We start from the raw sequence: 22,512 nt of genomic DNA, 5'->3' as shown, positions 1-22,512 counted from the left end.
GGCATGTCACCTGCTTTGTTACTGCAATGCAACAAGAAAAATGATCTGAAAAATAATAGTATGTTTTATGAGCTTCCTCACTGATTTCTTAAGATGGGAGCCTTCCTTTCTGTGATTTGGGGCTTCTATCACGCCCTTTCCACCATTACTTCGCAATGCAATAAAGACGATTTGTCTGATCTGACCTTTTACCTCCTTTCCTGCCAGAACCACTCCTTCCTGCTTACTCACTGTTGGCCAGAAAAAAATGCTAAGTCATCTCCTTTCCGAGATTAGAGTACATAGTTACACACAAGTCTCCAATCCAGTCTAAAGTAAAGCTCCCTCCAAAATAGTATACTCTCATCAGATTATGAGGCAAAGTTTGAAGGAAGATTCCCTTGTCTCACCTCCACCTTTCCTTAAAGAACATGCCTTCTCTCCCACCATCCAGTGTTGTCTGATAACCCTGTTGTTCACAAGACTTAATCACATTCCATCCTTCCCCACATCAGCCACCAAAGACTGGAAATCAAGTTCTCTCCCTCAGGGGCCTATTTATTAGAAAACTAAGAAAAATTATGCTAACGATACTGGATACCAAGAGATGAACGCATTATTCTCTAAGAGCAGTGGTTCGCAAAGGAGTAGACAAGGTTAGGAGTAGAGAAAGGCTTTTGCCCCCAGGGGACAGTTGGCAATGGGTGGAGACACTGTTGGCTGTCACATTAGGAGTGCGCTACTATCATCTAGTGGGTACTGCTAAACGTCTTACAACACATATGACCACTCTCCATGAAAACAGATTATTCAACCCGAAATGTCCGTAGTGCTGAGGCTGAGAATCCCACCTCTAACAGGTAAGACATCTTGATTAACAACTCTTGTTCCATAGGTTTACGTTTCAATTGCAGGCACTGGTCAGACTCCACGGGGATGTGTTTTGGAGCGGGTAACCATCAGTCACACCCTTGAGACAAGTATTTTATTTTCTATTCATATAAAACTAGTTCTATACATCAGACTAGAGACTTTAGCTGAGCAATTCTTGATATTTTATTTAGTTCAGTTTTTTTTAATTTTTATGCTTAAAATATAAGTTTATCCAAAAAATATGAGTTCAACAAAGACAAAAGATACCCATTGTCATATTTGCCTCAGATGTTCTTTAAAGAAAAAAAACTGGAGATGCAGTTAAAGCCCGTATCCCCATCCTTTCTCCTCCTTCCTAGAAGATAACCACTAACATGTGGTATATATCATTTCCACATATATTTTATACTCCTCTACATCTATCAACATAATTACATAGTATCTGCTTCTAGTAGTAATTTTAAATAAATGTTTTTATACTATACATTTTCTTTTCACTCAACATTAAGATTTGTGTACTTTGTCCTCTTCATGTAAATCCAGTTAATTCATTTAGACCAGCTCATATATTAATTTTCCTCTGGATGAGTGACTGCGTTGTCCCCACATGTTCACTATTTGTATCCACTTGTAGCAAGTCTCCTAACACATACATGCTGAGAGTTTGGATAGGTTTGCTATTTTAGGAGAAGTGGAAGTGAGGGATTATAGACTAAATTTCATGTAATATAAAAATTTCATGTAATAAATTTCATGTAATAAATATCATGGAATATTGCACTTAGAAATACAGATGACTAATTCTAGGGTTTACAAACAAACAAAGAAAAGCCCAAGGATCAAAACTTTGTCTTACACAGAGCTATAGTAAGCTGTGAGGATAAAAATGTAGGGTATGCTAGTGAATTTTTTCAGAATCATCTGCTATTAAGTAATTTTTGTTCCAGGAACGAAAACTGTACTCCATATGTCCAATAAAGCAGTATCAATAAATAAATAAACGTATCTGTAGACCATGACTGAATCTTGGTTCAAACAAATTTTAAAAACATTTTTAAACTGTTAGGGGAATTTATATACGGACTGTGTATTAGGTGATATTAAAAAATTAAGTTTGAGTTAACTTAATAGCACCGTGGCTATTTTTTAAAATCTTTTTCTAAAAAATGCATAAAAGATATGAAATCTTATATTGCATTGACTATTTTAGCAAAAAATAAGAAGGCACAGATGAATCAAGCGTGGCAAAATCTCGACAAATATTGCCTATATCAGGTTCATTATACTATTTCTCTGCTTTTGTGTATGTTTGACAATTGTCATCACCATCATCACCACCATCAGGCACACGATTTACAGGGGCAGACTAATAAAAGCAGTAGACATTTGGCAGTGATAAGGAAAATCTCACTCGAAATCCTTCCATATCCCATAACTGGATTATTTTTCTCTCTACAAGTAGCTAGACAAGTGCCAGTATTTTATCAGCAAGATAACCTCATTAAATGCATTATACTCCATATCCCTGAGGACAGCAGATACTGACTTGTATTCAGGGAGCTTACACCAAGACAATACTACTAAATCAACTTTGTTGATTTAAACAGACTCTCTAACCCCCTTACCCTCCACTCCCCACCCCCTTGCCTGCCCAGTGGGGCGCCTGGGTGGCTCAGTAGTTTAAGCAGCTGCCTTCAGCTCAGGTCATCATACTGGGGTCCTGGGATAGAGCCCCACATCGGGCTCCCTGAGTCTACTTCTTCCTCTCCCTCTGCCCCCCCCCACCCCTGCTCTCTCTTGCACTCTCTCTCAAATAAATAAAATCTTAAAAAAAAAAAAAAAAAAAAAAAAAAAAAAACCAGCCTGCCCAAAACAAAATCAGTATTAAAAATGACACAAATTTCTGTCACAAAATGTTATCCCACATTTTCTATATGCAAGAGATTTAATATCGACACAACCAATGTTGTACCAGTATCAACATGGTTCATCAAGTCTCACAGAAAGAATTCCAAAAGTAAAATCAGAGGGAAATGTGAGGCAGCCTGAATTCTCTCTGAAGAGGTACAACATCAGAAGTTTCACTGTAGCATTTTGTCTCTTGTGTGTGTTTGGGTGGAGGAGAGATGGGATCTGGGGGTGAGACATACAGGGCAGGAGAGAATTTAGCACGGGGGCTTAATTAACAATAGGCCACGTGACCCCCAAACCCTATGTGTGGTGACTGCTGGAGTAGGGCAAAGGGGAGGACCTGAGGAGGTGGCATACATGGCCGTGCAGACATCGCTGAGTCAGGCCAGCGGCACATTCTAGAGGACAGTGCCAAAATGACTGAGCCGCGGCCTCTATTTATCTGTATTGTTTGTGACACCTCCAGGACAAGGGCAAATCGGGCCTTTCTTCCTGCCTGTTGACTTTTGCTTGGTAAGCATTCAAAATGTCCTAGTAATATAACGCAATTTATAGTGGAATTAATCTCCAGTTCTGAAAATGGCGTGATGAATTACATTCATTACAAGTACAATCCTAATTACTAACTAATTGAAGTCTATTGCACAATAAATCCTCGAAATCAGTTAAGTACCCAAGGATGATGTGGGTGGCTCCAAATAGTCAATGGGGCCTTGCACTATTTACAACAGAGTAAGATAAAAGCTGATAAAATCTCAATCAGACCATGTTCCTGGGTCCGAGGAGATGCACTTGTCCCATGGCTGGAGTAGGGAAACACATCAGCCCTCAGGAAACAAACTAGGGTAGAGGGTAATTGCATTCTCTACTGAAGTCGACTGTTCAGTACAACACAGTTACTTAAAGAGGGGAGAGAAAGATTTATCTTCAATGCTGTAGTAACGGTGAGGAAACGTCCTTAAAACTGGAAGAAGGGGCAATAACAGGGCTTCTTAAAGAGATGCTGCTCCTGACCCGATCTGAAGCTCAGTCAATAAAGGAGACCATTTTTATTAGAAGACCCAGCGGAAGACGGCTAAAGACAGGAGAGAGCGATTGAACCACAAAGGTATTTCCCTAGGTCGGCTTTCAGTCGGCTTATTAATAAAAGCACAAGAGAAATATAACGCAAGAGGGGTTTAACTAGAGAGAGAGAGACTCAAAAAGTGCTTCCAAAAATATGCTTCATCAAATAAAGCAGCAGCAGAAGAAATTTTTGATGCAGAAAATAAACATAACTATTTTCCCTGTTTAGCCAACCTCTCCCTCTCAGTTTCCCGAACCTGTCGTCAGCACTGTAGCGCTCACACACGTCCAGATCACACCTGCACTGCTGGGGCCCTTGGCCTGCCGGTGACCCTTGCCTCAACTTTGACCGGCTCAGCGCTGACTGGGGCTCCTGTTGGCAGCCATCCAGAGACAGGAGGCTCCAGAGGCAGAAGATTGCAGCAGCCGGGCACACGGCGCTCAGTGCGTTTGTGGGTTGCATCACCCCCGGCCAGTCTGTCGAGGAGGAAGCTATCCCTCTCTGCAGACTCCAAACACCAGGGTGTATCCACAAGGCACACACCCCGTAACAGGGCCACCCAGGCAGATGGACATCAGGATGGGCGTGGAGGTGCATACCATGCAGAGCTGTGGGATTAACACAGATGAAGGCAGCATGTATCAGAGACTAAATTGGATCCCACGTTGTCCTTGGCTTACGCACCTACGTTGAGCATTTATCACAGCGACCTGTCGGATACCTGTCTCCTCACAGGACCCGTATCTTCATCATCTGTGGCTATCGCATCAAACTTACAGGTAGCCAATCAATGCTCAGTTACTGCAACAGTCATTGCCAATTTCATGGCTAAAAGGAAGGGCAGCTACTCTGAATGAAAGAAGACAAATTTGGCATCCTATAGCCCTACTCTAAACCATTATGATTTATATTTTCTCCTCTTGTTCACTTCCACTTTTCCCTGGAGGTACCATGGAGAAGACAGATGCATGGAAAAAAAAAAAAATTCGACAAGTGGCAATATTCACTTCAGTACAGGCTAAAAAATCCAAACCAATGCTAAGGACACCCTCATCCAGTGATTTTTAATCCTCTTAACCTACCAAATTGAAATGCCCTGTGCCCTTTTAAAGTCATGGCCTAAGATGTGTGCCACCACCACTCCAATCTACAGGGCTCCATAGAATTTCACTCAAGATCAGTGACGGCCCAAAGTCTCACCAACTACAAGAAAACCAGCCATAAAGTTTGTTGTCTCCTTAAATCATAAGGATACACATTCAAAAATGTACCCAGAAAAATTAGAAATTAGTAGATCTGCTATGTCCAAGAGAAGGTATCTGACAACAAAAAGAAGACTGCGTATAGCCAGAAATATCCAATCTTGGTAAAATGTTACTGGTGATAATACTTGGTGTTTAAGTAGATATCATAAAGATCAACTAGTCGTTTCAATCATTTTAACATAACAATCCAATTACACTACATGAGCAGATGTTTTCACTCAAATACTTCATTTCCAAAATGCATTGTGGTATACAGTTTCTACAATTTCTCGTAGACAAGCTTCCAGAAGATAAATTCCTCCTAGTGAGGTGTGTGACATTTTGATTATCTTTAACCCTAAATTAGATGGGCACAAAATTGTTTCTACATTTTTGAAAAACACATAAAGGTTCAGTCTTTTAATTAAGTCAAGTGACTTATTTATTCCTAATTTCATAGCCGTCCCTCCAAAGAATTCTACTTTCCTATGAACCCTGTGTCTTGAACAATTCTTAAAATTCTTACCCGAAGTAAAAGGGTCTATTGGAACAACGGCAAAGCACTGATAAGCAAAAGCACTAATGAGCTCAGTTGACTTAATTCACTTCTAACAAAAATTAACAAGTGTCTTTACTGTAGGACTTTTCCAAGCCTTTGTTACTACGTAATATTACTTTCCAAAAGCAAGGTGTCACATGTGGTGATTCCCAAGCTTATTTCACGGGAGGGGAGCAATTATGTATTTCACGTAATACCAGTCTTTAGTAGGAAAGGGTTATCGTGAGGATCATTTTTGAGAACCACAAGTTAGAATAAGCTGCTAATAAAACCTCGAAAATAGGTTTAACTCCAAGGTAGTCCAATTAGCATTATTTTCTTAAACCATTAACTAGATCTTTAAAACTACAGGCAACCATCTTGACATGTATTCCTTCAGAAATGCCCTGTAAGAACAGATAGACGAACTCACACATTATTACCACCTTTACAGTGAAAACTCATTCAAAATTCAGGCAGCTACTATTTTGCATAAAGGACGAAATTATGAATGATCCAAGGCCTACAGAATGCACTGCTTTCTGCATATTTCAAGTTCAAACTGGGTAGAGGTAAATTTATCCAATTTGGATATCATAACCATCATAAACGAAAAAGAAGACTTACCGACAGAAGCTGAGTTTTTAAGACCCGACTCCTTTGGGACTCCTTTTTCAATTCGTATCGTGGCCCACTGTTTAAAAACAAGTAGCATTGTTAATGTAAACGGTTCCATGGACACGATGTGACGTACTCAAACCGTATACTTACGTGCAAGTGAAATGAAACATTAAGCCCGGCACTCTCTGATTAGAGACACCCTAGTAAACCGCGGAGGTAATGGTATTCCAAGGCTCAAGTACACTCCTATACTAGTCACTGATCATGCTCTAATAAACTGAAGACAAGATCGTGCTGACCCTATTGAAACCCCTCACACACACCTGGGACCCCATAAAGGTCTCCTTGAAAGCACAGGTTATGGCATCAAGACTGAGTTCAAGTTACTTAATCCTTCTAGGCCTAGTTTCCTCATCTGTGAAATGAGGATAATAGTTCCTATCCCATAGGGTTGTTAGGAGGATTAAATGAGATTAACACCGGTAAACACCTAAACACAGGACCTGAAGAATGACTACTGTTTTCATAACAAATAAAGCATTCAGAGGCCAGATACACTCAGAGAGACCGAATTGCCTGCATCAGAAATAGGCTTGCAGAAGGAGGCAGTCTACACTTGGGGAGCTGGAAAGGAAGGGGTGAAATCGCTAACTAAAGACACCACGTAGCCACCTGGTCACTTGCCCCTAGTGAAATGCACAGGGAAAATGTTATGATTATGAGGAACAGGAGAACAGGAAAAATCAATTCCCATTTTTGTTTTCAATGTACATAGGAGTGTAAAGAGAGATACCAAGGTGTGATTTGTTATTTTCTTCCTTATACTTTTTCTATGCATTTCCAAAATTATCTACCATTAACATCCGAGTTCAAAAACCACAAGTGAACTTTGTTGACGGCATCCCAGAAAATCCCAATGGCTGTCTTTCCAGTTCAGAAAAGGAATGATTAAAATAGTATTTCAATGATTACAATTCCAGAAGGTAACATTGTTGAAACTGACTGACTGGAGAGGAAGTGGGAAATTAGAGGTAAAAGGCATTGGGATCATTATAATTAGGACTTAAGCACCCTTGAAGGAGCAAAAAGAATTAATCGAAAATGCAGTGGCTAAAAACAGGTATTGCTAGGCTCACAAGGAATTAAACAGATTTTTAAAAATTCAAGTAAGTAAGACAATGAAGGACACAGGCTAAATGACCTAAAACATATACTTGAAGGTCAAGGAGAAGGGCATGATCTGACTACGTCAGGACCCCCTGCACAACATCCCAAAGAGCCAAGTAGGAACATGCTATTTGTGCTTAGAGAACAGCCTATAAATAGAGACTTAATCTTCCCAGCTTCAAGCGGCAAGTGACAAATGATAATAAGACTCAATCTTAATCTGATTGCGCCTTTTTCCTTCTTTGCTGATTTAATGCAGGAATTCTCAAACTCTAGACATGTCTCTCATCCCTTCTCAGTAGAGGTAAAGGTTTATTTCCATAGTTTTTCACTTTCAAGCTTTAGTACCTATTGTCATTTATAATTAGACCAAAGAGAGAATTAAAATAAAATTTTGTCCATAATCGAACATTTGTTATCTTGGAGCTCACTTTTTTTCTTGTGGCCAGGTGATTTTATATTTTATATAAATGGCAATTACCTTAGATTAGGACAATTACTCCAGGCTCGTGTGATGGAAAATATTGATATTTTGAGGCTGCTATGGGCTGAATTGTGTCTCCCCCCAAAATTCATATGTGGAAGCCCTAACTCCCCAGCATCTCAGAATGTGACTGCATTTGGAGACAGGGCCTTTTTAAAAAGGTGACAAGGTTAAAACAAGGCCTTTAGGGTGGGCCTTAATCCAACACGACTGGTGTCCTTCTAAGAAGAGGAAATTTAACACACATAGACACCAGGGATTTGCACACACAGAGGAAAGATCATATGAGGCCATGGCAAGAAGGCAGCCATCTGCAAGCCAAGGAGAGAGGCCCCAGAAGAAACCAAACCTGCCAACACCTTCATTTTGGACTTCCAGCTTCCAGAATTGTGAGAAAATAAATTTCTGTTGTCTAAATACCACACACCCAGTCTGTGGTATTTTGTCATGGCAGCCCGAGCACACTGATACAGGGGCATGCCTCCTATAGCGTGATGTGCTCCAAAGAGCTCCATGTTCTGTCACCAGACAAGCGTCAGGGTGCATAACCTCTCCTGAAATGGTAACTCCTACAAAATGCAGTTACGGTGTTCAAGACTAGCAAAGTGTCAGGTTAGAGGAGAAGTCATTTAATGCCAAAGGTAATCTGTACTAGAGAACCACTTTCTTCTGTGGGCTTGCTCCAGCGAAGGTGAAAAGCACCGAGGCTTTGCAGCCAGACACGTACGCATATGAACTGTGGCTCTGAACTTCCTGGCTGGGCTCACCTCAGAGGAGAGATTTTTCACCTCTTGAGACCTCATCCCTAAACCAGGGACAGTACCAAGACAAAAGATGAAAGAAGATAATCTATCCCATGACCGCCGCACAACAGGCCACAAAGTAGAAAATGTTGGCTTCCTCCTCCCTCCTCACACCCCACTATTTATTTAGCTTCCAAAATTACTTTTTTTCCAGACCACCAGTGCATCTTCCAATAAACAGCTATGTCTCTTCTACCACGCCAACTGATCAGGTTAAGCCCAAAAACAGAGGTGGGGAATATCTCTTCAGAAGCTCTAAGCCTCTTCTAGAGGTTATCTCAGAAAACATCTGCCTCCAGGAACCACGAAAAATGCAGTTCTGACCACAAGATGATCCTGAAATATGATGGTGACTTCTAACAACCCCCATTGTTACTCCGATCTCACTTCCCCTTACAAAGAAAAGCTGAAAGATACTTCCCATCAGGTTTTCACTCTACTTTACTTTAAAAATCCTCTTGGGAAGCAAAAGTAGCTGTCTCTAATTCACTCACACAAAAAGGGTTAAGTCTGATTTTAAAATATCTTCCTTTTTATTCATGTATTCATTTATTTTTTTTAATAAAAACATTTATTGTTAATAAAAACGTTTTAATAAAAACTGGGTGTGGAGCCCAGCTCAGGGCTTGAAATCATGACCCTGAGATGAAGACCTGAGCTGAGATCAAGACTCACACTGCGCTTGAACTCACAGCCCCGAGATCAAGAGCTGAGCTGAGATCAAGAGTTGGACACGTAACTGACTGAGCCACCCAGGCGCACCTAGGTCTGAGTTTTAAAGCTTAGATCAAAATCTTGCAAAACTGTGACACTGTCACCTAGATAATTACAACTTTCAGTTTTTACTCTAAAAAAACATTTAAAATTAACTTAAAAAAGAAAAGGAGAGGATGAAAATTATATAAAAATTCAAATACTAGGTTTAGCCAAATAACAGCAGGCCACCATCTGTAGCATAATAAAACAGCTTCTTGACAGAGCTGTTATCTTGGCAGAGTAAGAATTGAGGCTCTAGATTCAAATTAAAATCCCAATTCTACCACTAATAGCTGTATGCCACTATTTGGACAAATTACCTCTCTGAATCTCCATTCCCCAACCTATCAATGGGAGTAATACAGCCTCTGTCAGAGAGTTGTGGAATTAAGCACACTGCCTGGGTAGCTTTTCTTTATTAATACTTTCTGTCGTAAACAGCCATGGCCTTCTAGCATGTTTATTGTATTTCCAACACCAGGAATAACACCTGAGTATTATATTAAAAGGGTGTTATAACCATCTGACATGACATTTATTGACATGCCTTTTATTTCTTTTCTTTTTTTTTTTTTAAAGATTTTATTTATTTATTTGACAGAGAGAGAGAGACGGCCAGCCAGAGAGGGAACATAAGCAGGGGGAGTGGGAGAGGAAGAAGCAGGCTCCCAGCAGAGCAGGGAGCCTGATGTGGGGGTCGATCCCAGGACCCTGGGATCACGCCCCGAGCCGAAGGCAGATGCCCAACGACTGAGCCACCCAGGCGCCCCATGACATGTCTTTTAAAAAAGATGAAAAACTAACTGGTGGATGGAGGAAAGTGTAAAGGGAAAGAATAATAATTAAAATAAAAGACAAGAATAGTCTGCTCTGAGTTGTATGCTAACTCCTTAAAGATCTCAAGGTAAGTTAAATCTTAGCCACAGACTTTGGGGCGCCTGGGTGGCACAGCGGTTAAGCGTCTGCCTTCGGCTCAGGGCGTGATCACGGCGATCTGGGATCGAGCCCCACATCAGGCTCCTCTGCTATGAGCCTGCTTCTTCCTCTCCCACTCCCCCTGCTTGTGTTCCCTCTCTCGCTGGCTGTCTCTATCTCTGTCGAATAAATAAATAAAATCTTTAAAAAAAAAAAAAAAAATCTTAGCCACAAAGGAGCAAAGACAAAAAAAAAAATCAAAAAACAAAAAAAACAAGACCAAAGAGTGTTCCAGTTCAGACTCCACTGACATTGGAGCATCTCCTGTGCATCACTGCTTTCCTTGACCTCTCCTCACTGACCTGCGCAGTAACACTCTGAGGCGTACTCCTCTACGCCCACGTTGAAACTTAACTGCCCTGCCCATGGTCACAGGGCCAGAAATTCAGAGGAACCTGTCCGTGCTTCCAGCTTATTTTTCAAAAGCTGAGGAGAAAAAAATAGTCCATTAACATTCATTATCTGTCCATTGCCTGTGTTATCTGGTTAGATTAGATAATTTACATACCACTGCCCTCCCTTCTACTCTACCCATCCTATATTCTCTTCCCATCTTTAGTTCCCTCTAATCATGAGCCTTGTGCCAGCTCAGAGCAATCCTTCGCCACCCTCACCCCCATTAACTTCTGCGGTTGAAAACAGCATTTTTTAATCTTAAATCCATGTTCCTGTTTGGGATAAACACGAAAACCTCACTCACACACACACCCCTTCCAGAGATTCCGACTCGTATACCCTACCATCCGAACGCACTATCCTCTCTACACGTCCCCACCCCAAAGTTTTACTTTTCATAGTTCGAAGTCCTAAAACAATTTTCCTAATAGGAAGTTGTAATAATGCTGTATATACTCCTTAGAAATCATGATATACCCCTGGAAAATCACCGGCTTAGAGAAAGAAACAACCAAGTCCATTGAAAACTAAGTGCTAAGGAATAATGAGGAGCAGAACGACTGGGCCTTGCACAGAATCGACAAAAAGGCAGGGTATTTGTCCAGAGCTAAAGATGTCCTAGTACTGAACAACCAGCACAACTTTTAAGGGTCAGGAAAAGCAATCCACTGTACTACCCAACCGCCTAACAGAAATGTCGGGGAAGCATCAAAGGCTCTTCTGGCTGAAGGACGAGAAGAAGCCGTGGGTCACCACTTCCCTCTTCTGCGCCTAAAGCAGACATCACTGTGGGATCACAGCTCCTTCCTGAGGAGCCCACCTGCTCCCAAACACAGGCGCTCCAGTCAGCTACAGGTCAGAGCCGGTCCACAAAGTGAATCCCCATTCTAGTTACGTATATGCCAAGCATCACTCTGACCCAGCAAAGGGGGTAGTTCCTTAGGCCGTCATCTACCTGGTTGCCAAGCTAAGTGGGCTATCTCTCAGTAACAAGCAGCACATCTCTAAAAGTCTCTTCAACTCTAGATGGACAAAAAATTAAATTCAGGCCCTACCTACCCGAAGACCAGATCCTAAACTGGAGAGATCCCTTCCAAGTATAGTAGGTATTTGCCAAGCCGACAGCTACTAGCTGGTTCTCTCTGCTTGACATCTCTTCAGTTGTACCTTGAATTATTAAAGCAAGACAGACAGGATGGTCAGCCGCTGGAAGCCAGTGTGTGGGATTTACCTTCACTCCAGTCTCACTTGGGGTATAAATTCCGAAAGACTCTGCTGTACAGGGGAACAACTCAGTCATTTCAGAGTTCTGAGAAAGAGTTCTGAACACCAGCCAAAGAAGATCGTCTGCTATGGGGAGAGTGTTTGTAAAAGATCTAGCAGTAAGAGGCAGCCTAAGAAATTCACAGCACAGAGTGACCAAGTTCAGAGTGTGAAGTCAACAGGAAAGGTTACAAACTGCAGCAATATCTCCCAGGCAGAAACAACAGAACTTTTAAAACGTGAGGGCTGAAGATAAAGACTCAAATATAACTTCAAAGACAAGGCAGAAAAATCGCCATGAAAAGAAAGTGCAACAAAAATCTGGGGCAAAACAGGAGATTAGCAGGGAGAAGAGAGTTGCAGGAGGTTAGTAAGTGAGAGATTAGCAGGTAATCTCCACGTGGGAGATTAGCGGGTTAGAGATGTGTATCTGAGAGCCACCCCACTCACCGAGGGAGAAAAAAGCCAGGTCCCGGGGGTGGACTGAAGATAAGGGCAGAAAAATGAGAACCCGTACTAGCAGGTCCTGTAGAAGTTAGAGAAAAAAGGGTGCTAGAGTTTAAATGGCATTATTCGTTTAACAAGTAGCAGCAAACACTGACATAGCACCTAACACCTACAGACACCCTTCTAAAATGCTGGACATATGAACTCATTTAAACAACTCTGTGGGGGTGCCTGGGTGGCTCAGGTCCTGGGGATTGAGCCCCAGGGTCCAGCTCTCTGCTCAGGGAGTCTGCTTCTCCCTCTGCCCCTCTCCCTGCTCATGCTCAAGAGCTCTCTCTCTCTCTCTCTCGTTCTGTCTCTCAAATAAATAAATAAAATCTTAAAAAAAAAATCAAAACCAACCCTAGGGAAATAGGTGTTATATTGTTATTCCTATTTTATAGATGCGGAAAATAAAGCACAAGGAGTAGGGGATTTCCCTAAGGTCACATATTGAGGAGCGGAACTGATTTTGGAACCAAATCTAAGCAAATCCGTATCCCAAGTCTGTCGTCCTGACCACTAGACTACAGGGCCTCTCCCCAGTTAAGACTCCAGGCTCCACTTAATTCAAGCAAACCACTGAACTTCTCTGAGTCTCTGTTTCCTCCCCTGAAAAAAAGGGGATGACGCTGGCCCTCCCTACCTTCCAAGGCTTTGGGGAGCATCCGATGAAAGAGCAAAGGGGAAAGCCCTCTGTAATCTAAGCTCTGTGTAAGGGTGAGCTGCTGTTGCTCCCCACCAGGCTCACCCCCAGCTAACACCTTTCTTTGCAGAATTTGGAAGCAGGAGTGTAGGGAAAACAGAGGTCAAAGAATATACGTTTTCAATGACATTTCAAGTGCTTTTGGTTAGATAAAATTTCCATGACTCCACTAAAATATTATCAGATTTCTCTCTGCCGCCCAGCAATTGGTTTCTTATCTTGAGCATAAACTAGAACGTGATGCCTCTCTGGACAGCATGCCTTAGTACACGAAAGGACCTCTGAAACCTGGGGCTATAAAAACTAAGGAGAGTGAAAGGACAACTGCACTACATAATGGGTATAAAGAAATCGATAATAGATGGGGCGCCTGGCATTCCGGGATCGAGTCCCACATCAGGCTCCTCCGCTGGGAGCCTGCTTCTTCCTCTCCCACTCCCCTGCTGTGTTCCCTCTCTCGCTGGCTGTCTCTATCTCTGTCAAATAAATAAATAAAATCTAAAAAAAAAAAAAAGAAATCGATAATGTAAAAGACGGATGCATTGTTACTCTAATCAGTAATAATAATAATAACAATAATAAAACAGTGGGTGGGGGTGGTTCTGCAATCAACTTGGGGAACAGCAAGGTGGTCCGGTGGTCACAGCCCGGATCCCTCCACTCTGCGGAAGGAGCCAAGATGCTGTCTCCGCGCTAGTGCGGGAGGTAATCTGAAACGCACACCCCTCGGGACCGCTGACCTTCCAAGATGGTCCCCTCGCATCAACCCGGCTCTCCGCAGATCTACTCGCGGCCACCACTGCCCCGGGGTCTCTCTCCCTAAAGCCCTCAAAGGTGTTGGGGCGCCGCATCCCCCCGGCACTCACCTCTAAAGTTTTCACCAAGATCTTCATGTAGACCTCGGAGATGCCCAAAGACACCCCGAAGACCGAAGGCAGGAGGATGAGGCAGAGCACCAGCGTCAGCCAGGTGGAAAGGATCTTCCCGGCCAGCTCTGCGCCCTCCATGGCTGGGCGCACCCTCTCGGAAGGGGTCCACGGAGGAGGTCCGAGCGCGACAGCTGTCCCTGCCCCTAGGCAGTCGGGCTGCAGCTCCGGGAGCAGAGGCGCGGAGCCGGGCTCCGGAGAGTCAGCGCCGCCGCCTCCCGGCACTCACCTCTGCCGGGAAAGAAGAAAGGAAGGAAAAAACTTTCAGAACGACTGCAATTTCCTTCCTTCCCCTTCGGGCTCCTCCCGGCCCGGCCGGTTAACTCTTTCTCCGCTGGAGGCCCAGGCCAGCGCCGAAGCCACCGCAGCGAGGGCAGACCTGGTCGCGCCGGCAGGACGACTGGAGCCGGGGTGAGCGAGGTGACACCGCGGCGAGGGCAAGGCAGCGCAGCCGGGAACGCGCCCCACCCTGGTGCCTAATTTCCTCTGGGTGGCGACTGCGACGACTCAGCGGCTGACTCACCGAGGCCCTCCCGGAGGCCCTCCCGGAGCGCGGATCCCTGCGGGCGCACCGCACCACTGCACACCCGCCGCGGGCCGAGCACTGGGCTGGGGCAAGCTGCGCTCCCGCGCCCGGCGCCCTATTTCTGCACCCTGCCCTCGCCCCACCTCCCCCGCCACCCAACGGGGAGCTTCCAGGCGGGATCTGCACCGCCAGCGCCGCAGCCCCCACCCCCACCCCCGCCCCGGCGGCCTCCCTTCTTCCCCGCGCCCCGCCTCCCCCAGCTTGCCCAGCCAAGGTCCTTTAGGGAGCAGAGCTTTCTGCAAACTGTTAGCATTTCTTCACCCCCAAAATGAACTACTGACGTATCCGGGACGCTTGAGAAGACCATGTTTGTATGGCTGTAAAACCACCTCTTTGGAAGGGCTTTCGGCGAGAGGGAAATGCACAGAGCGCCGCTGCACTGCCGTTCGCGCCGCGTCCAGGTCTCCCACGCCTCCTTCCCCTCTCTCCGCTGAGCCGCTCTGCGGCTCTCTCTTGCTCGTCGGGAGAGGGGAAAGCTCTCTCCGAGAGTCGCCTACCCCACTCAGCAGCCATCGCGCTGGCACAGGAATCCTTCCGCTGAGGGTCGCTCTCTTCCTGGGGGAAGATTCCAACCACAGTTTGCCCTACCGTTTACCCAACACTCAGCGCGCAGAAGCTGCAGGAAAATGCCAGGTTGGCTCAAATCTTCAGCAAGCTGCCGCGCGCCTCCCGGGCATTCGGGTCCCCCCCCCCCCCCCCGCCCCGCGCTGGCGCCTTGCTAGCCCCTATTAGAACAGTGAAGGGCAAAAACGTCTATGGCTATTTGCGACCTGATCTGTTCTTAAGAATGAACAGATGACGGGATGTCGAGACAGTAGGAGATAGAAAATCAGGCTGCCCAGGGCTTCCAGATCTTTACCGAATGAGACCAAAATCTCATACAGACAGGTCTCTTTCCGGCATTATTTCAAGCTGGAAAAACTGGGAGGGCAAGCAAACTGAATTAAAGCAGTGTTGATAGCAAACACGTCAAAGAAACCTGCCCCTGCCCAGGGTGTGGAGGAAATGGGGCGCAGAAAGGGGGAGAGAAGCCCCAACGCAAAGAACGTAAATAAACGTTTGTCCTCTGCACCTCCTGCCAGGTGTGTACCACAACCCTCCCCCACCGCTAAGAAAGAAAACAATTACGACTTGGTCCTAAGAACCAAGTCATGAATGAAGAAGTTTCAGGGCTTTGGCTTCTCTGTATGTCCTGCCAGTTTGCAAAAACAAGGAAGACACGATTGCCAAAATCTGTCCCAAGTCCTTGCTGAAAACGAACGCATATTTAGCATAAAACCTCAAAGGTTATATTGACTCATTTAACACTTGTACTTCAGGCAAAATTCTCTCCTTATGTTGCCTCAAAGGAAAGTGACTAAGGAATGTTGCATGATTGTTCCAAAGTTTACCCGGCAAACACCCAGTGCACGCAACTCAGCGTCAGGATGGCTTTTTCTCCCCAGCCAGGCAGGGTGCTGGGTGCCCACAACCCCTAGTCATTTCTGTTGCTCATGGTCAAACTCCATGACTGGTTTTGGTTTGTTGTTTCTGGTTTTTTCACTACTGTGGAAGAATTACTGTCCCACAGCGGAACGGTAGAATGGTAATAACATGGCATTGTGGTCTCAGGCTGACTGCAGTGCAGACAACTCTAATTTTGAGCTTTTAGTCCTGTGCTTCAGCTCTCTCCTCAGTCAAATGGACTCATTTTCGGGTCAGATGTGATTGTGAGTTTGAAACTACTTTGTTTAACAACAAAGCTCTCGGCAGAGATTAGAAGGAAAGTTGGTGCAAGTGCAAATCTGTCATCTTTTTCTTGCCTAAAATACAGAAGAGCCAAGATAGGCTCACCCTTGCAAGTGATGAGGGAGAGGGAGGGAAGGGGAGAGAGGGTGGGTGGTCCCAATGTTCCATTCACTCACCTCCCCTCGCCCCTCTCCTGCAGCCCTTGAGGCTCTTTCCATCACACGTCAGCAGGACCCTCCTTCCTTTCACGCGGTTAGGACCCCCTGCACTTATTCTATTAGCTCCCAGGGCTGCCTTCACAAACAACCACAGACCCAATGACCTAAAACAACAAAACTTTATTTTCTCAGTTCTGGAGGCCAGAAGTCTGAAGTGGAGGTGTTTGCAGGGCCAAGTTCCTTCCGAAGGCTTTGGGTGGGGGAGGGGGATGACACAATCTCTTCTTGCTTCCTCTTGCTTCTGGCGGCTCCCAGCATTCGCTGGCTTATGGCAGCACCAACTCCAATCATTGTCTCAGTCTTCCTAAGTCTCCTCTTCCCTTCTCTTCTCTGATAAAGACATTGTCATCCTGGACTTAGGACCCATCCTTATCCAGGGTGACCTCATCCCAGGGAAAGCCTTCATTTAATTATGCTCAATCTGCAGAGACCTTTTTTTCCAAATAAGGTCACATTCACAGGTTAGGATTTGAGCACGTCTTCGGGAAGGCTACAGCTCAATCCACTATACTTATCATCTCTGTAAACTGAGATAATAACACCCACTTGGAGAAGTTGCTATTGGGATTTGAGATTATATTTTAAAAATTTAGCTGATAGTAAAATGCTCAGTCATGAGGTCATTTAGAACAATCCTGTTTTTCACCTTCTGTCCTGGCACATATTTTAATAATGCTTCCTTTCACTCTCAAAAATAGCCTGGTTTGAATGGTAAATCACATGGTTCCCTTCTGTTTACATAGTTTCTAAGACGCTTCCCAGTCCTAAAATATTAGATCCTTTGAGAAAAACCACTGTCAAGTCCATGCGTGACCCTTTGCCAACACCTGAGGCCAAGTGAAGTTGTATTAGGGAATGAAGGAAAGGGGCTAGCGTCTAATTCACATCTTCTCGAACTTCCGTGTTGGGTAGAAATTCCTGGGGCTCTTGTTAAAATGCAGGTTCTTAGCAGGGTCCAGGTAAGTCTCTGGGAGCCAACGCAAAAAGAACTGATTCCAAAGAGCTGGCAGCCCTTATTCGAGGACTCGTTTTGTGATTTTGCATCTTCTTCTTACCCTTGCTTTGACAACAGTTGTGGGTCATGTGAACAGAGGAGTTTAGGTTAACACAATTTAGCAAATGTCAATACTCTCATGAATGGATACCTACGGCAAATACGCTGCCATCCTTGAAGCCAAATGCTGACTATTGCTTTACTGTAAGAGGTAGCACAGAACTGAGCAGTCTGCGGGTGAAGCACATTGCTGAAGCGTTTTATTTAAACAGACAAGTTTTGCAATTCTTGTCTCCAGTCTTGGTATGAGATCTCTTTCTCTGACTTCACACCTTTCTTGGGCCTTCATCCTATCCTGCCTTGATTCCTGTGTTTGCTTTACTGTAAACTATGAACTGCTTCCTATCAGGAATCTTTTCATTCATCTGTAACTCCCTGCGCATTATCCACTCCTCCACCTGCACAGAATTGTACTTCATGCCACACGGTTGTTCAAAGCCCGCAATGTGACCCTAATGGTCGCAAAGTAAAGTCCAAATATCTTAGGCTAGTTCCTGAGGCACTCCGAATTTAACTCCCATCACCCTCCAACAAAACCTTTCTGACCTTCTTCTGGTTTCTGCAGGGTTTCTTCTTCTCTGGGTCTTTGATCACATCACAGTTCCCCCTCCCCATGCCCCCCAACATCCCCTCCAACACCCACCCCGTGGACCTGCACTAAAACTCCTTCACCTGACCTCCATAAGCTTCTATTTTCACTGATAAACCAGAGTGACATTTTGGTTCTCTAGGAGTTAGTGTCAATTCAGAAATAGCCACCAGTATTCCCTGAAAGTCTGATTATTTCCCTTTCTTCAATGCGGAGTAACCCTGATAAATGGCCTTAGGTCTTTTGGTGGAAGACCAAGAGATAGATTAACAGTATAACATTTTGGGCAGTCTTCAAGGGGAACCAGCCTCCTCTTCTTTCAAGTGGTTCTGGGTCCATAAACTGGCTCAAGTTTGGAAATTAATTGAGGGACCACGACTATCTGTTTGGTGATTCAAAGTAAACTTCTGTTGATTAAACCTAGAAGTCTTCCACTTATACAGAATACAAGTGAGAATTGTACACAGCCTGTCTATTTCTTTTCATCAACTGGTCAACACCAGAGGTTTCTTGGAGTCAAACTATTCTGATTACTACTCGGACTCTACTGTCTATTACAGTCATCATGCTCACCTTGTCTGGGGCAGTTAAGTGCAGCCTCTTGGCCCCTGTGTTCCTTGAGTCCCATTATCTCCCTTATGTTTAAGGACCTCAGTTCCGTGGCAGCTGCTCCCACTGTAAACTCTGACCTCCAGAGAAAAGCAACCACAGAGCTCTTCAAGGATGCTGGGGCTCCCTTTCACAAATTTATTTCTCACAGTTGAAGTAAGAGGTTATGTCTTTGGAACTTCCTAGGATGAGTGATCAGGCCTTAAATGATAAATCCACCCTAACATTCCAGTCTCCCTAAGCCTTTGGATACTCTCCTCTACAGTATACCAAGGTAGTTCTGCCTTTTCAACTTTTTTCGTGTAGACCACCTTTGGATACATGTTTCAGACCACAAGTCACACCATTAGATTCCTTTTTGGCCCCTGGAGCTGAAACACCAAATCTGGAATTTCTGCTTAGTGGGCCATCTCAATAGACTTCACCTGATCCAACTTTAGATTCCTTCCACCATGCTCTCACACCCTTAGTATCTATGTCCGCACATATTCTGCATGTTTTTTGCCTGTACAAATTTTTAAATCATGCAGTTCTTCCGGAGCATAGTACCTCCCCATGGGTCCTACTTTGTATTTCACCTTTCAGGTCCTGCTAGGACTTGAGTGTCGTTACAGGTCTAGAAGCCAAGAGTGGTGGAGGCAAGCCCTGAAGAGAATCATCATGGTCTTTCAAGGCAAGTGCCTCAGGGGAGGCCATTACATAAGGTTCTTCAGGCAAAGGAGGGCTAAGTTCTTCAGGCAGACTAGAAAGCTGCTTCCACTGGCAAAGACGACTCAGCAGAATTTAAGGGTTTGACGTCCCCTAGCTCTGCCAAGATTTGCCCTGATATCCTTGTGTCAGTTTTCAGAATCCTGTTTCTTCCCAATCAATGCCATCACTTTTGTGTTATAATTCAGTCACTCAGAGGATGAGACTCTAGGCATGCTTTTCAGAAATATCGCCCATGGCTACAGAAGATTCGGGTTTGTTTCAGGGCACATACAGAAGCTTTCAGTTCATTTCTTTGAAGTGCCACCCAAGAATTTGAAACCCTGAGCTCACTCTTTTCTTTCCCTACTATTGGAGCGCAGTTAAGAACAAATAGCCCATCTCATTATATTCCTTAGTTTAACTAAAACGATATAAAATAGCAACTATATGGTTACCCAGAATCTTGCCTTTTATTAATATTGATTAGGAATATCCAATGGCCATATTTTGCACGTCTCTTACTGTATCATGCTGTGGACTATCAGTGCCCCTCCTTACATCACTGAAAATAGAGCCACTGGTGCATTTAAATCGAATCAGATTAAAAGACAACTCCAGAAAACTCATCCTTCAGATTCTGAATGAGTACATGTGGGAATAAAAGGCACGGCACAGGAATATATTCAGTGATATTACAATAGCCTTGTATGGTAACAGACGGTAGCTCTACTTGTGGTGAATACAGCATAATGTATAAACGTGTCAAATCACTGTGTTGTACATCTGTAACTAACGTAACATTGTGCATCAACTCTACTCAAATTAAAAACTAAATTTAAATACCATCAACCACACATGTGTGAGAATGAGGGCAAAAAAGGAAAAATAATATCTTACTATAAAAATAGTAAAAATAAATTATTACTATAAGAACAGTTGTGACTTCATGCACCCATGAAAGGGTCTCAGGGACCTGCAGGAGTCCCTGGTTATATTTTGAAAACCACTGACCTAAATAAAAGTATTTCTCCAACAATAAAATAATAGTGGTTGGAGACACATTATTTATGATGCAGTTTTCTAATACCTAATACCTCATGCCTCATTTTAACTTCTATGAATTAAATTATATGACTAAAAAATGAAAAGAGCAAAAATAAAACAGCGGCCATTCCACTCAGGTAGGATTTCGAGATGGAGAATATAAATCTTCTTTTTCTTCTCAAGGTGTCAGTTCCTGGGGGGAGGGGGGCCACTCAAAGTGTGAACATTTCTCATGCCAGGTATGATTCTAGTGCTAAAAACTGGAGTGCATATTTTCAACTGCTTAGCCCTAAAAGCCAAGCGTTTGCTTCATCTGTGCTCAGTCCAAGGAGCAATGAATCTATTCCAGTACCGGAAGGAGAACTGACATGGTAAGAGGTAGTGTGTTGGTTTCCATGATGGAGCATTCCTAGGGAACTCTTCAAGGATGATTTTGACACACTCAACTATTTCTTTATGGATAGCCTGAGAAACAAACTCTTGGATCTAGAATGTGACCCCCACAGGGGTGTCTGGGTGGCACAGTTGGTTGAGAGTCAGACTCTTGGTTTTCTGCTCAGGTGATTATCTTGGGATCATGAGATTGAGCCCCGCCTGGGGCTCCAGGCTCAGCCTGGAGTCTGCGTGGGCTTCTCTCTCCCTCTGTCCCTCCTGCTCGTGTTCTCTCTCTCTTTCTCTCTCATAATAAATAAACAAATCTTGAAAGAAAGAAAGAAAGAAAGAAAGAAAGAAAGAAAGAAAGAAAGAAAGAAAGAAAGAAAGAAAGAAAGAAACCCCACAGATTCTACTCTACGGTCTGATTGGGAACCACTATCATAGGACCTGATAGCTGAACCTATCAGTCTATCTATCTATCTAGTCTCCAAACGTAGGAGTCAGAACCAGTAGTTAAAATTTTTCATGCCATAGCAAACTGCTAGGATATAGTGATATACTCAATGCGCATTTGCTGAATTGAACAGAATGTCCCAAAAGAGCGAGAATGCAGCTTCCAGGAGTATGTACACAGGGAGAAGGGAAGCCTCTGACCAGAAAGCCGGAGCCCCCCTTCCCCCAGTCTATTTATTCAGTGATTTTATGTAAACAGCTGTCAGAAACAACAGGGACTTTATAAGGATCCATTCAATGTTTTTTAAGAAATTTGGATTGATTGCCCACATATTAAAATCTAAAATTAGAATTTCCAGACTCTCTTATAATCAGGCAACACTGACCTTGCTTCCTATAGGACAGAACCTCTCCATCTTCATCCCTCTCATAGTCTTTTGTGATCATTATGGCACTGGTGTTTATTTCTTAGAATAGAATAGAAATAAGAGGAAAATGACTTGTACTTTGTACCTAGGTACTTATCAAAATTTTTCTTAACCCCAGCTGACTTCATTTTCATTACCTGCCTAGCCTCTTCCAGTAGGTATTTGAAATTTGAATGTAGATAAACCTCAGTATTAGCCCAGTTAGTCAGAATTTCTTCCACAGGACTTTTATTATTCCATTACTACCAAAGCCTTAGAGTTTCAGTATTCCCAAGAGCTGGATCTTATGAAGAAATGAGTTTCTTTTTCTTTTCTTTCTTCCTTTCTTCCCTCTTTTTAATTTTGTTGTTGTTGTTCAAAGACTAGAGATCTTCATTCAAAATTAGAGAAGGAGTTTGAAGACCAAGTGCCCTGTGTCCCTAGGACAATACTAAAACAGAAGACCCCGCTATAGAGTTTGGTATCTCTGGGGAAGGGGAGGGAGATGACGACAAAGGAGAATAAAATTGGGGAAATAATAAAATGTTGACAAAAGTTTCCATTA

At 43.7% G+C, this 22,512-nt stretch overlaps 1 protein-coding gene across 7 annotated transcripts in view; it reads right to left on the bottom strand.

Moving 5' to 3' along the window:
- Nucleotides 1-15,372, bottom strand: part of GPAT3 (glycerol-3-phosphate acyltransferase 3) — a 62,124-nt gene extending 46,752 nt beyond the window's left edge. For 2 of the 7 annotated variants that reach the window (XM_057309639.1, XM_044388123.3), the window contains exons 1-3: nucleotides 15,110-15,331; nucleotides 14,135-14,425; nucleotides 6,239-6,305 (exon numbers count right to left, since the gene is read on the bottom strand). In XM_057309639.1, coding sequence (XP_057165622.1) covers nucleotides 6,239-6,305; nucleotides 14,135-14,275 — 208 coding nt within the window. In that variant the 5' untranslated portion in view covers nucleotides 14,276-14,425; nucleotides 15,110-15,331. Of the gene's footprint in view, nucleotides 1-6,238; nucleotides 6,306-14,134; nucleotides 14,426-14,573; nucleotides 14,887-15,109 lie in introns of those variants that run through there. The other 5 variants (XM_026509818.4, XM_026509817.4, XM_057309637.1 and 2 more) reach the window with 5 other exon arrangements.
- Between the last annotated feature and the right edge of the window lie 7,140 nt (nucleotides 15,373-22,512).

Source organism: Ursus arctos, unplaced genomic scaffold (genome assembly GCF_023065955.2).
Source record: "Ursus arctos isolate Adak ecotype North America unplaced genomic scaffold, UrsArc2.0 scaffold_9, whole genome shotgun sequence".
NCBI classification, from domain to species: domain Eukaryota; kingdom Metazoa; phylum Chordata; class Mammalia; order Carnivora; family Ursidae; genus Ursus; species Ursus arctos.
This window is presented reverse-complemented; position numbering and strand designations above follow the sequence as displayed.